Genomic DNA, 15,969 nt, shown 5'->3' with positions numbered 1-15,969 from the left:
AAAAATGAAAATTTTTTACTGATCACTACCTGAAAGATTGTACAAGCAGGTCTTTAGACACTTTTTTTTTTTTAGACCCTATTGTTACAGCTAAACAGTCGTGTAAATTTTTATGAGACATAACTGTTTATCAAGGCATTAGTTATTCTCTACATTACAAGGGTATGGGATGTGGATCAAGTCTGATTGTACTCCCAAGATGGACCTGGAGTTCTTGCTTGGTCCACACCCTATGTAGGTAAGAATAACTATGTTCTCAGCTATAAATGAATATATTTAATACACTGTATTTGTTTGATGCCTAATGTTCATATGGCTTTACCTATGTCTTAGACTGGACCTAAAGGATTGGACACTGCAACCTTGCCTCTACGAGCCAGTTCAACGGCCCCTGCATATCCACTTTTGACTTTTGCTCATACTTATACATACTTATAATTGTCAAAGAGAGTGTGAATACCTCTTAAAGAAGCCTTCCCCCCACCTAAGGAAGACTTCCATTTAAATAACTCAGAAGTTTGTATCTGCATAGGAATAAACTACAAATTTTAAAAGATTATTTGTATTTTCCATAGCTATGTAAACCCTAGTCATTTAAGCAAAGGTCCTACCTCAACCACCCCATAAGTCTTTGACCAGAAGAGAGTGATGCAAGCCGTACAACAGCACAGCACTGCCATGCAGTGGGGTTGCCTAGCAACCAATTATGATGCAACTGAACCCTTTATTCTTTTTGTTGTCTGGTCACTGAAAACAGAATTAGGGGTAACCCATTTAAATGATTCAGGTTTGAATAACTACAAAAAATACAAATTGTTTTTAAAATTTGTAGTTTTTTAATACCCAATATCTAGTAAGGAGTAACAATACAGTGAGTTTTTCAAACGTAACAGCCACAGATAGTAGTGCATAGTAGCATTGTTGGCTAGTCATAGAAATTGTCTAAATTTTTAGTTTGCCAAGCAAAGCTGTACTTTTGCAACTTAAAGCACAATGAATGTTGGATATGTGATAAGTATTGAAATGATAAATATTGATTTTAAAGTTTGAAATTTTTCTTGCAGAAATGTTACTCTCAACCAACTGTTGCACGAGGTAGTGGTTAACAAAAAAGAAGGTTTTAAAGAAGTTCTACGGTGGGATGAGATATTCTCACGAATGTTAGGAAAGATGTCCCCAGCAGTGAGGATCACCAGAGAAGGAGCTGTTCCCATCATCAGAAAAGGAAAATTGGAACCAATAGAAATTGTAGTTGTCAAAAGAACTGGCAATAAAAAGGTTAGCTTTGAGCTCTTTAAAAGTTCTCTTATTCTTTTGTTAGGTTTTTACAATTTTGTTATATGCCAAATGTTAGGAGGATTTGGTTTCTTTGTATAGCTATTGCTGGATTGGCGATTTTGCTGGATTATGGGAAGTTATTTTGTAACAGACCTCTGACTTGCTAATAGTACAAGTTACTTTACCTTCTTACCTCAATAATCATACCTAAACTGAATATCTTAATAGTTTTTGACTGTTATAAACTTGAATTATACAGTATTTAATGTAAATTAAATGAATGATTTGAATACAGCCACAACTAGAGGGGCACTCAGTAGAGCGCAGACCACTGCCGTGGTAGCTTATTTCTCGACCTTTGGCTCGACCTTGACCTTCGATCTTAACCTATATTAATTGGCGTGAATTTTCATACACTCAAGTATGAACAAAGTTTGAAGTCTCCGTGACAACGATGTCGAAACTTATGGCTGATTATGTGAATTGGACATTTTGCTTGTGTGACCTTGACCTTCCAAAATTTAATAATTCCCAACTTTTTACACAAGTTAATCCCTGAATGTTTCATTACTCTACAATTAAAATTGTGGTTAGGAAGCTGTTCATGAACAAACAAACAAACACACACAAACAGGGGGTAAAACATAACCTCCTTCCAACTTCGTTAGCGGAGGTAATAAAACATTTAAATTCATATACGTTTGAGTTTGTTTACATGTATTGTCTTTAACTGTAAATACTACTAGTGTGCAATTAGTGTGTTGTCTTTATTTCCTCATCTTAGATTCATAAAATTATGCTAAACAATTCTACTTTTGCAGTGTTATTAAAGTATTTAGGACCAAAAATAGCTTTACGTTAACACCATAACAACAGTACTGTTTTAAACAAAACTATTATTAACTAGTTAAATGGCTTAGCATAAGTAGTTTTGCTGGCTTTTCCCTTTTCCTTTCACAGCTTTACCATATCTGGTGCATATGTTCTGATATTTAGAAACCCTGATCCAAACTATGGATTCAATGCCAGCACACCATAAATGCTAATTAGGCGGTAATAAAAACTTTGAAGATACAGCATCAGTTTCCTGAGCAACTAGCTACAAAAACAGAACAGAGCCTGGATCATAATGTAAAACATTGTTTCTCCTTACAGGCTTAGCGTATGATTTTTCAATCCGAAATTAAAAGGAGAATATAGAAAAGTATCACATCTTTAGTATTATAGATATTGAAAAAAAAGTCATTTTTTCCTACAGTAGTACAAACCTTCGCCCTTTAAATAGGAGTTAGAAGACCCAGGCCTACATGGCTGAGGACTATAAAGTTCGAAGTAGATGATGAACGGAGAATTATTGAATTAAAAGCTCGATAGAGACAACTGGCGAAATCTAACCGAGGCCCTTTGCCTGATAGGCCTAGGAGGAGCTGATGATAATGATGAAGCTGCAGTACTCAGTAGTTAAACTTTTATAACAAGGTATAAACAGGTGGCCTGTATTTATGTGATGGGATGGGAGGGGGGAAGCCCTGACCCCCTGCTTGCCCATGAAGCAGCCACTTTGATTTTGGCTGTCAGTGGGAACAGATGTTCTTCCAGTGGCTGGAGTATCTTGGTTGTTTAATTGCTTTATTCTTTTTCTTTCTAGTGTGTTTGTGATTATTTGCTGCAGTGGGGATGTCTATGTTTATGTGGACTTGTATATCTTAGGTAGTGCATCATAGGCATATTCAAGGTCAGTTCAGCAGTAGCTAAATGAAATTCAGCAACCCCAGATCTACATTCAGGAGATGGAATTGATGCAAAGAGAGTAGCTTCATCTGCATATGCAACAAGCTTGTTTGCTAGGCCAAACCACATGTCGTGTATACAGTATGAAAAGTAATGGGCCAAGGACACTACCCCGTGGAACACCAGATATCACATTCCTATGCTCACTATGGTGCCCATCAACAGCAACTCTTTGAGATCTATTACTTAGAAATTCAATAATAATGCTAAAAAATGACCCACCCACTCCCAACTGTTATGAGTTTGAAAACAAGCGCCTCATGATTAACTCGGTTAAAGGCAGCACTAAAATCAAGGCCAGTCATATGAACTCCTGACCACAATCAAGGGATTTCTGTACAGCATTGGATATTATAAGAAGGGCATCACATGCTCCAAGGCCTTTACGAAAACCAAATTGCAAACTAGGGAACAGATGATTACCCTCGGCAAACCTATTAAGCTGTTTTGCCAGAAAACGTTCAAAATCTTTAGATAATATGGGAGTTATGGAAATTGAGCAGTAATCAGTTGAACTTGAGCTACCACAAACACATTTATATAGTGGAGTAACATTACCATTTCTCTAACAAGTGCTAAAAGCTCCTCTTCTTGCTAACTTGCATAAAATAACAGATAACTTTGGAGCTAAGAAATCTGCAGTGGTAGACTACCCTTAAATCTGCACTCTTTGATGTAGATGCAACAGTTCCTCCTTTACTTAAACCAGATGGCTCTGTCACTCACTGTCCAAAGAAAAAGGCAACCCTTTTGGCCTATGTGTTTGACAGTAAACAGAGTAATGAGAAAGTCTAACTTCCTCACTCCTGTTTTCCTGAGGCTAAACTAACTAGTTTAGCTTTACAATCTCGTGAAATTAAAGCTCTGTTGATGGACCTTGATGCTTATGGAGGTGTAGACCCAAATGCTATTTTTCCTTTGTTTTTTATAACAAAGGAAAAATAGCATTTGGGTCTACACCTCCATAAGGTAAACCAACAATACAATCAAAAAAAAAAAAAAAAAAAAAATCCCACCCTTAATTATGGACCCTTCAAACACTGACTCCCCATCCTGTGGAAATGCCGACTCCCCCCCCCCCCCACCTCACTATTGACGGCCTCTTATAATTTGAATAGGGAAAGTTCTGTTGATGACCTCGGAACTGGAAAGGACCATTCTACTGATATTCCAAAGTCTAGTAATTTGGGTAACACAAGGAAACTTTGAATCCTTCATGCTGCCCAAATTCCAATAGAGACAAACTTTGATGATCATGTAAAGCATTTGAGTGCTATGGATGTATAAAAGAAATAAGGATGAAACTTGGTGAAAAATGGGATTCATGGATATCTTACAGAAGTTATGCCAAAACATTTAGTGCAATAAGTAACATGAATAATATTAAAATTAATAACTTAAATGTCGTGGCTGCTCTCTGCGATAAGGTACCAAAGGATTTGGATGTATATAGGCCTACCGATTGGTTGGAAAAAGACGCTGATTTAGTTATGCCTTCCCAGCGAAAGCCAAAACCACCAATGTGACTTATAGCTGAATCAAAAGGGGTTACAGGGAATTATTTCAAAATATGCAAATTAATTCAGAAAAAAAGTAGGAACTATTGCACCAGGCGATATATCTAGTTTTGGAAAAAAATAGTTTCCTTATCTATGCCAAATCTAGTACACAATCAGTATAACTGTCCAACATAAAAACAACTAATGATGATATCAAGTTAGATGTTAAACCCCACCTAAATTTTAGCAACGGAAGGGGAGTAGTTTTTAACATAGATCTGTATGAATTTACAGAGGAGGAGATACTGGCTATGTGTCCACTGAATGTATGGAAAGTTCACAAAGTCCCAGGTACATCAATGATAATCCTTACATTCCAGGATGCTGATGTACCATTCCACATTACTATTGAAAACGAAATAATTAAAGTAAGACCATTCAAGTAGAAGTCACTGCAATGCTTTACTTGTTTTAAATTTGGGCACCCATCTAAAGTTTGCAAAAATGAAAAAAAATTGTGGTATTTGCTCCAAATCTTACCATGGAGAATGTCCACTTGGAGCCAGGTGTTTAAATTGCAATTCAAATCATAAATCCAGAGACGTAGGAAGCTGCCCTCAACAAGTCTAATTTAGAACATATATCTAAGTGTGGGACATGCCAAAAGACTATTAAATAAATCAAATACCTAAGCTAAGGCATTAAAGTCAAACCCACCTAGTACTGCCAATAGCTCTAAAAAAAGAAATGTTCCCTCTGATAAAATGCCAAATGACAAGGTAAGCATATTACCTCCTGAGGCTTTACCACAGTGTATTAACACTAAGGCATTGCCCATTTCTGTACAGCCTTCATCCCCCATTACAAAAACTAATACAAACCTCTTTCAGGCCATGTCCTTGCCTGATTTGATGGAGGTTCCACTTAAAACCAACTTACCTGATGCGCCTGTAGTGGGAAAGGTGTAAAAACCTAAAATCCCAACATAAATTAATCGTAAAAGAGGGAGACCTCATCTCTCTCTCCCCCTTCCATTAGAAAAATTAAAGTTACGACATCAAACAAATTTGATGTTTTGTCTGTGGATGTAAAGTTATGACATCAAATAAATTTGATGTTTTGTCTGTGGATGTTTCTAATGAACCAGAAGATAAACTGAATAAATTGGAAATTCAAGTTGAGGTCCACCATCTGCCTCAACAAACATATCAAAAGGACACAAATGTAAAACCCAACATATCAAGACCATCTCTGAAGAAACCTATAGGTAATAATGTTAGATTAAAAACTGCTAATGGGAAGACCTCATCCAAGATGTCTTCTAGAGATAATCCATAGTTTTCTCTTCCATTTTCCAATGGAATTGTCTGGGTTTAAGGGCCAAATATGAATAACTTAAGCTCCTAATTTATGAACATTCCCCCGTTATTGTATGTCTACAGGAAAGTAATCTTGATGCTAACATTCCTAGTCCTTGAGACTATGTTAGCTATAAAACACCATATAATCAACAAGCAGGAAGCCATGGTGGAAGTTTCATGTACGTTCGTCAAGATGTTCCCCTAATACCTTTGTCTATTCGTACACCCCTGCAGGCATTGGCTGTACAAATTGATATAGGGAGAAAATATACAATATGCTCTCTGTACTTACCTTCAAATCATAATATTTTATATGATAATTTAGTAGAGATCATTCAACAACTCCCTCAACCTTTTCTCTTATTGGGAGATATGAATGGTAGACATCCTTTATGGGGTGATGTTTTAGCAAACACAGGAGGCAATATTATCTCATCAATTGTGGAGAATGAGGATGTCGGACTCCTTAATACAGGAGAGCTCACGCACTTCCATGTTCAGACAGGGACCTCGTCATGCATTGACCTTTCAATTGCGAGCTCTAACTGCCTTCTTAATTTTGATTGGAGGACATTAGATGATTGGCATACTAGTGATCACACACCAATCATTATAAACACCAACAATGGTCCACCTTTACAAAGATCTCCACGATGGAATCTTGACAAAGCAGACTGGGTTAAATTCCGTGAGTTAAGTGAAATCAAGGGGAGTGCAGAACAGTTTGAAAGTATTGATGATGCCAAAGACCTACTGAATGGAACACTCCATACCACAGGAATCAATTCGATTCCCAAATCACAGGATTATCCAAAAGACGACCACTCCCGTGGTGGTCTTCAGAATTAACTGTCTTGCACAGAGCCACCAGAAAATCTCTTGATGATATTGAGTAGACGCCGTACTGAGGAAAATTTGATAACATACAAAAAGTGTAGAGCACAGTTCCATTGTGCCATGCAAGAAGCTAGATGCCAGTCTTTGGTGTCTTTTGTTTCGTCCATTAACAGTAGAACACCACCATCTTCTGTATGGAGGAAAATAAAAAAGATTGCAGGCAAATTTACCTCAAACCCACCACCAGTATTGAAGGTGAACGGTCAGTATGTAATTGAAGCAAATGATTTTAGTAATGCTCTGGCTGATTGAAGAAAAGAAAATTTTAAATTTTGCAACAGGAAGGGAAGAGTCCTACAATTCTCCTTTTACTGAAAGATATTTGATTCTGCCCTTTCCACTTGTAATGATACAGCCCCTGGACCTGATAGAATTCCATATGCAATGATTAAACAAGTACATTTTAATAAAAAGTTATTTATTTTGAGCATTATTAATAGAATATGGCATGAACATAGTTATCCAAGTGTTTGGGAACTAGCCATTATTTTAGCCTTTTTAAAACCCGGTAAGGACAAGTTTTTAGCAACAAATTATCGGCCAATTGCATTGACATCTTGTTTATGTAAAATCATGGAGAATGTGGTCAATGCAAGACTGATGGGGTACCTTGAAAAGAATGGTATTTTATCACCTATTCAGTGTGGATTCAGAAAAATGCACTAAATGACTGATGTGTTGATACGACTTGAATCCTCTATTTGTGAAGCCTTTGCTTTCAAACAGCACCATGTGACATTCTTTTATTGACCTCGAAAAGGCATATGATACTACATGGAGATATAGTATACATAAAACCTTTCATGAATTGGGATTAAGAGGAGAGCTACGACTATTTATTCAGTCATTTTTTTCAAGTGAGAGTGGGGAAACTTTATTAGAGAGTAAATGTCAGGAAGAGGGAGTTCCTCAGGGTAGTGTGCTGAGTGTAACCCTGTTTGCACTTGCAATTAATGGGATATCCTCAGTCCTTCTTTCCCGGGATATTCTCTCAACACTATTTGTGGATGATCTCTCCATATCATTTGCTGGAGCTAGAATGGCAATGGTTGAGAGAAAACTACAACTCTCAAATGACAAAATTATCCAAGGGGTCGATATGAATGGATTTGAGTTCTCAACAAGTAAAACTACTATTGTCCATTTCTGTCATATCCGGAGAGTACATCCAGACCTGGATATATACATTAAAGGTCAATGTGTAAGTGAAGCTAAATTTTTAGGGTTGATATTTGATTGTAAGCTTACATGGGTGTCTCACTTAAAAGCGTTAAAAGCTAAAAGTCTCGAGGCTCTGAATCTTTTAAAAGTATTGTCCCATACATCATGGGGGCCAGATCGCAGTACTATTTTAAAATTATACAAGGCCTTGATTTTTTCAAGCCGATTAAATATGTTAGATTTAATACATCATGTTGGTATTAGAATGTCCACAGCAGCATTTAGAACTTCGCCTATCACAAGTCTCCTTGTTGATTCTGGAGAGTTACCTCTAGACCTCTACCGAAAGTCTTCTATTATTCGGTTTTGGTTTAGGTTGCAAAGACTCCCTAACTCTTGAGCCTTTCAGACAATTTTTAGTTGCACCCAAAATCTCCTCAACCGTATGGCGTTCGGGTGAAACAATCATTAAACAGTCTTGATATAATTAGATGTAAGGAGCTTCCATTTAATGTATCATCAACGCCTCCATGGAAATTACCAGAGTTATCTTTTTATAAATACTCTATTGGAGTTAAGAAGAATATGACTGACTCAGAATCCAGGTCTCTCTTTTTAGAACATGTTGCAGAACACAGGGGATTGACTATTATATATACTGATGGCTCCAAATCTGATGCTGGCATTGGATTTGGAGTACATAGTAATGGTTTTAATTTTAAGGGTGCACTTCCTCTAACAGCTTCCATATTTACTGCCGAACTGTATGGTATACTAACCGCTATTGAAAAAATAGCGTTGGAGAAGGAGGGTAATTTTACCATTTTTAGTGATGCAAGGAGTGTCCTTCCAGTTTGGAAGTTTTTAATTCTAGTAACCCTCTAGTTTTAAAGATTTTAGAAAGTTTTTTTATTATTGGTCGGAGAGGTATAATTGTTGGGTTCCAGCACATGTAGGTGTGTCTGGAAAGGAGAAGGCAGATTTACTGGCGAAGAATGCTGCATCTGAGTTGCTACCAAGAAGGTATCCCATTCCCTGTAATGATTTCCTACCTAATATCAAGAAATGGTTTTGCAATGATTGGCAACAGCACTGGGATAGTCTAGATGGCTATAAGATAAGAGAAGTAACAAATGTCATATCTCCTTGGAGGTATAACATGATGCCCCGAAAGTGGGAGACGTCTCTTTGCCGTCTCCGCATTGGTCACTCTCGGTTGACACACAAGTTTCTTCTGAAGGGCCAACACCAACTGTGTTGCGACGACTGTTTGATACCTTTAACAGTGAGGCATTTATTGACCGAATGCCACAATTATGATAACTTAAGAAATAGATATCTGTTTGAGGCTCGAGGTGGGGATAGCAGGTTCATCCTTGCCAAGATTCTTGGACATGATGTTTCCTACAATGCAAGCGGCATTTTTAGATTTATTTCAGAAGCAGGTCTTCTGAAAACTATTTAACTTCTATAATGACATCTTGACTTTTATGGCTTTAATTGAATATTCTTTTATTTTTTATATAAAATAAATATCGGCGTCAATGACCTTAGATGTCAGGATGTCTGAAAACTTGAAATCAATCAATCAATCAATCCCTCTTTCTTTGCCCCCACAAATCCCTTGAGCAGGTGGATTAGTTTTAAAGAAAAGGCATAATTTCTCACTTTCTAGATTATGATGATTTCTATTACTTATCTCTGTCCAGAAATGTTGTTGTTTGATAGTTTTAAGATTCTTTCCTCCTGGCACCTAAAGTGTGATCAGAGCTTAAGGCAAATCAACGTATGTGGCTTTGTGGTTATCTCTGAACACCTCACATCTACTTTGCATCCTACTCTTATTGCATGCTAGGCACCTAGAGTAGCTCTTTATAACTATCCTTTTGGCTTTAGCCTAGCGAATTGTTCCTTGTGCATAAACACTTATTACTCTGTTAGCTCCTAAAACAGACCATTTATTAATGGCTAGTGCACTGCATAATGTGCACAGGGGTTGGTACCTTTACATTCAGTATTTTAGTGGGTTATGCCTAACCCATTGTTTATTGATATTGGCATATATAACTGAAGTATTAATAACTTATCAGTGTAAGTCACTATTAAAGTATCTCTCTATCCTTGTATTTTAGGACAAGTCATTGGTGTAGTACATCTCTATACTTGCATTTTTAAGATTAGGTTCAAGCTCTTTTTACAATCGTGCTTTTGAACAAAGGCACCATACGTTTCTGTTAGAGATTTAGACCTTTTAGGTTAATTTTATTTAATTTCTAGTTTCCTAGAGGTGGATGTATTTACCATCCCTACTAGATTAACTACCTATCCACCAATCATTTAAATACTGGTTAACATTAATAGAAGTAAATGTAGATTTTCATAATAAAACCTTATTACCCAATATTCAGTAAATTCCATTTTCCTCCTCACTTCTAATTGCATATGAATATATCATAAAAATTATCAACAACTGATGGCTTAACTAATATCATTTGCTTTTCTATGGTGTTCTTTACTAGGGATAGTATGTGAAATCCAATACTGTACTCTGTTTCCTAATTATATGTTGATTGAGCTTGCACCCCTGTGCATATACAGTAGCATAGAAGTTTTGAAATAACATATTTCATCATCAGTTTTTTATATAACTGTGTTTTTTAAGTAACCCATAACATTAGATGGATCCACAGTAGGCCATAATAGGTCAACAATACTTACGTCAGAAAAGCCTAGTATTACCAATACTAAGTTGGGTAATATAATTTTTGTCATACATTATGGATGATAATTTTATGGCCAATAATATACACTTTTTATTGCCTGTTTACATTGGAGAAGACCTATGTGCTTGTGTGTATAATTAATATAAAATTGAATAATCTGTTTCATATAAGTATGAGGAATATGTTGGTTATCACAGCCATTGCTCGTAGGTGAGCAAATTCATTACAAGTGTTGCCTAAGTAAGGAGGAACTATTAGAAATGGACTCATTGAAATATGGAGGCTAATCTACATAACAATTCCTAGATTCACTGAACAAATGTATGATAGGAGTTACATTGCCTAATGACCATTATTTGAACTACCATAAGAGATTTGGCTATGGTAGTCAACTCTGATTGCTGCACAACCAATTCTTATTAAATGTTTCCCAGAACGAAAATATCCGGTCACGCTTCAAAATTTATTTTCATTTCCTGAAGGAAACAGATTTTGAAATTAATGTATCTTTAGATTTGGGACCCCTATGAAGATAGTCTAGCCTTCTAGCAGTATTAGATAATATTAGTTTAGAGCAGCAAAAAAAATTACCTTATGAAACTCTGTAATAGTTGAGGGATATGAGAACTCATGGATAACAAATTTGTTTGACTATACTTGTAAGAGGTTTTCATGACCTTTAGGGTTAGAAATTTTTTGTTATTTTACAAAATATAAACCATTTTGTTAATAGAGGGTTATAAACATTGAGTTATATACATTGTTCTTCATTTATTCTTAATATGTTTTATGTTCATTTGAGTTAAATACATTGTTCATCATTTATTCTAAATATATTTTATGTTCAATAATAAAGACATTTGAATAAATGGACCAAGCTCTTATTTATGACCACGGCCAGAGATGGATTCAGGATAACAGATATTGTGAATGACTAAATCCTAAGTACTAATCAAAATGCCAGCAGTAGGATGTCCAATATCAGGCTGTGATTACGTCACGGACGACCTTGAGGCCGCCATCGTAGCTGCACTCATAACTGCTCACTGCACCACACATGCTCCTGGACAAGCTGCCAAAGTAGAAAGAGTTAAAAGACCCACAATATCGACAGCGGGAACAAGTGAAGAATGGGCATATTTTCAATCACGATGGTCTGACTATGTAGACGCAACTAAAATTGAGGGCCGTGATCGTGTGGTACAGCTTCTAGAATGCTGCGAAGAACAACTTCGAAAAGACTTAACACGATCAGCTGGTGGCAGTCTTACTAACAAGACTGAAGTAGAAGTGATGGGAGCAATAAAAAAACTGGCAGTTCGAGAGGAAAACACCATGGTAGCTCGAGTGACTCTACACAACATGCGTCAAGACCGTGATGAGCCTGTACGACGTTTCTGCGCACGACTTATAGGATAGGCTAGTGTTTGCAAATTCCTGATAAAATGTCCAGGATGCAACGTTGATGTAAATTATACTGACACAATAGTGAGAGACGTATTAGCACGCGGCATATGTGACCCTGAAATACAATTAGATCTACTTGGTGATAAGAATCAGGACATGTCATTGGAAGAAGTTGCACAGTTTGTCGAAGCTAAAGAATCTGGTAAACGATCTGCCTCCCGACTATTAGACTCTCATGAGGTCCAAGCAGCGGCCAGTAGTTCATACAGAAAGGCAAAACAAACCGCTGTCAAAGATAAAAACGAAGTTTGCTCATACTGTGGCAAGAAAGGACATGGTAAAAACACTCCTGCACGTGCAAGAAAATCAGAATGTCTAGCTTACGGTCATAGATGTGAACACTGCAACCGAGAAAATCACTTCGAGAGTGTTTGCCGTAGTAAGGGCAAACCAAAAGTGAGACCCAGTGCTCACAATGCCAATGACTACGAGAATGCGGTGTTCAACACCTTGTGCAGCGTATCATCAATCTCTAAACGACACACCAACAAGACATTGCCTTTGGACCACCATCTGTATGACAACTTATCTGATACTTGGATAAAGAGACCTTCCAAATCTCAACCTTTCATAAATCTGACAATCAGAACGTCACCTAAGGATTACGAAGCCTTTGGTTTCCACCTTCAAGCTGGTACACATGCTGTTCGTATATCTGCAATGGCAGACACTGGATGCCAAAGTTGTCTCGCAGGTATCAAGGTCATCCACAAACTTGGCCTCAAGCAAAGTGACCTCATTCCTGTAACTATGAAAATGCACGCTGCAAATAACAGAGGCATTAAATTCCTTGGTGCCACAATCCTTTGTATATCAGGAACAGATGAGCAGGGGAACCTTGTTGAGACTAGACAAATGACATATGTCACCGACAACTCGGATAAGCTCTTCATCAGTAGGGAAGCCTGCATCGCCCTTAGCATGATATCGGATAGTTTTCCGACTATTGGTGAAATCTATGACACACAATCGGAAACTCCGGATGCCACCAACAATGGAGTAGGAAGCGTTAGTGGACTAGCCAATCAGTGTGACTGCCCAAAACGTCAACTACCACCTCCGCCGCCTACAGAATTACCGTTCAGTGCAACCGAGTCCAACCGGTCTAAACTAAAGGACTACCTCTTGAAGTACTACGAATCAAGTACATTCAACGTATGTGACCACCAACCGTTACCACTAATGGATGGACCCCCAATGAAGCTGATGATCGATCCGAATGCTGATCCTGTTGCTCGTCACACACCAGTGCCAGTGCCGTTACACTGGCAAGAGGAAGTTAAAGCTGGACTTGACCAGGACGTCCGTCTTGGTGTCCTTGAACCTGTCCCAATCGGAGAACCAGTAACTTGGTGCCATCGGATGGTTGTATGTGCTAAGAAAAATGGCACACCTCGACGAACAGTTGATTTTCAGCCTCTCAATGTGCACGCTAAGAGAGAAACGCATCATACGCCTTCTCCATTTCACCAAGCAAGGTCAGTACCACAAGGAAAAAAGAAAACCGTCTTTGATGCTTGGAACGGATACCACAGTGTACCGATTCAGGAATCTGACCGTCACTTAACTACGTTTATCACTCCTTGGGGACGCTATCATTATAAAACAGCCCCTCAAGGGTATATTGCTTCTGGCGACGGATATACTCGACGGTATGATGAAATAGTTGCCGAGATACCCAACAAAACTAAATGTGTCGACGATGTTCTTCTTTGGTCTGACTCAATAGAGGAGAGTTTTTTCCAAGCTGTACAATGGCTCGACATATGTGGAAGACACAGCATAACACTCAACCCTGACAAATTTCGTTTCGCAGAAGACACAGCTGAATTCGCTGGATTTGAAATAACCCCAGACACAGTTCGCCCATGTGCAAGATATCTTAGTGCAATTATGGACTTTCCAACCCCAAGAAATATCACCGATGTCAGATCTTGGTTTGGTTTAGTAAACCAAGTATCGTATGCTTTCAGCATGACCGACAAAATGCTACCATTCAGACAGTTATTGAAACCAGGAACACCATTCACCTGGAATGACAATATTAATGCACTCTTTGAGGAGTCTAAAACTGCCATTATCAACAAAATTGAAGAAGGCGTGCGAATCTTTGACAAGACAAAACCTACCTGTCTCGCCACCGATTGGTCAAAATCAGGAATTGGATTCTGTCTGTTCCAGAAACATTGCGACTGTCCAGACTACCGACCGTTTTGTTGTCGCACTGGTTGGAAGATCACACTTGTCGGAAGTAGGTTCACACATGCAGCTGAGTCTCGATATGCACCAGTTGAAGGTGAAGCGTTGGCAGTCGTCGATGCTCTTGATAAGGCAAGATACTTTGTTCTTGGCTGTGAAGATCTTGTGGTCGCAGTTGACCATAAACCCGTTGAAAATATTTGGCGACAGATCATTGGAGGACATATCAAATTCACGTCTCAGAAACTTGAAGGAAAAGTCCCTCCGCTATCGATTTTGCATGATTCATATCCCAGGGGTCAAGCATCTCGCTGCAGATGGAGTATCGCGCCACCCAACTGGAAAATCTGAAAAGCTATCGCTTCAAGATGACATTGCATCAGTTGACAGTGTACCTTCCGTGAGAAATGTTCCCCTACACAAATTGCCATCAGCATATTCTGTTTCCACTGACAATGATATTGATACTTGTATCACCGCATCAGCAGTATGCTCACTTGACTCGCTTAACGTGAGAGCAGTCACCTGGGACAGAGTTCGCACTGCCACAAGTAGTGACGATAACATGCATGAACTGCTCAGCCTTATAGAATGCGGAGTACCAGAGTCTCGCCAAGAATTTCTTGTACATCTTCGAGAGTATTTTCAATTCCGCGAGCATCTCTACACTGTTGATGGTGTGATACTATACAAGGAGCGTATAGTTATTCCTCCACCCCTTCGTCAGGAAATTCTCACATCTCTTCATTCAGCACATCAAGGAATTACCTCTATGGTATCGCGAGCAGAGTCATCTGTGTTTTGGCCAGGGATAACACCCGCTATAACAGCACTTCGAGCTGGATGCAAGCACTGCAATCGCATCGCGCCTTCGAATCCTAGTGCTCCGCCTACACCCCTTATATCTCCAGACTACCCGTTCCAATGTGTTTGTGCAGATTACTTTCACTACCGAGGAGTTGGATATTTAGTTATAGTTGATCGATACTCGAATTGGCCCATAGTTGAACGATCTTCGAACGGTGCAGAGGGTCTTATAACTTCACTACGCCGAACATTTGTGACATTTGGGATTCCGGATGAATTGACATCTGATGGTGGACCTGAATTTTCAGCGACGGCAACTAGGCAGTTTTTAAAGGACTGGGGAGTCCATCACCGCCTTTCCTCTGTGGCCTTCCCACATAGTAATTGCAGAGCCAAAATAGGCGTCAAAACTGTCAAGCGTCTTATAGCGGACAACACAGGCAGTAACGGTGATCTCAACACTGATGAATTCCAATGTGCGATGCTCCAATACAGGAACACACCTGACAGAGATACCAAGTTAATCTCCTGCAATATGTGTATTTGGTTGTCCCATCAGAGACTTCATACCTGTCCCGCCCGGCAGGTACCGTCCCCACGACACGTGGAAGGAAACACTCGATGCAAGAGAGGCGGCCCTAAGACATCGACACCTTAAACAGGGAGAGCGCTTATCAGAGCACACTAAGAGACTACCCCCACTGTCCGTAGGTGACCGGGTTCGCATCCAAAATCAAACAGGAAATCACCCCCTGAAATGGGACAAAACCGGTGTCATCATAGAAG

General features: G+C 38.7%; 1 protein-coding gene across 5 annotated transcripts in view; it reads left to right on the top strand.

Annotated features, from left to right (window-relative positions):
* Nucleotides 1-15,969, top strand: part of LOC137628806 (eukaryotic translation initiation factor 2D-like) — a 301,426-nt gene that overhangs the window by 284,003 nt on the left and 1,454 nt on the right. For all 5 annotated transcript variants that reach the window (XM_068360030.1, XM_068360031.1, XM_068360032.1 and 2 more), the window contains exon 11: nt 1,065-1,278. In XM_068360030.1, coding sequence (XP_068216131.1) covers nt 1,065-1,278 — 214 coding nt within the window. The remainder of the gene's footprint in view (nt 1-1,064; nt 1,279-15,969) is intronic.

This window comes from Palaemon carinicauda, chromosome 36, assembly GCF_036898095.1.
Source record: "Palaemon carinicauda isolate YSFRI2023 chromosome 36, ASM3689809v2, whole genome shotgun sequence".
Lineage (NCBI taxonomy): Eukaryota > Metazoa > Arthropoda > Malacostraca > Decapoda > Palaemonidae > Palaemon > Palaemon carinicauda.
This window is presented reverse-complemented; position numbering and strand designations above follow the sequence as displayed.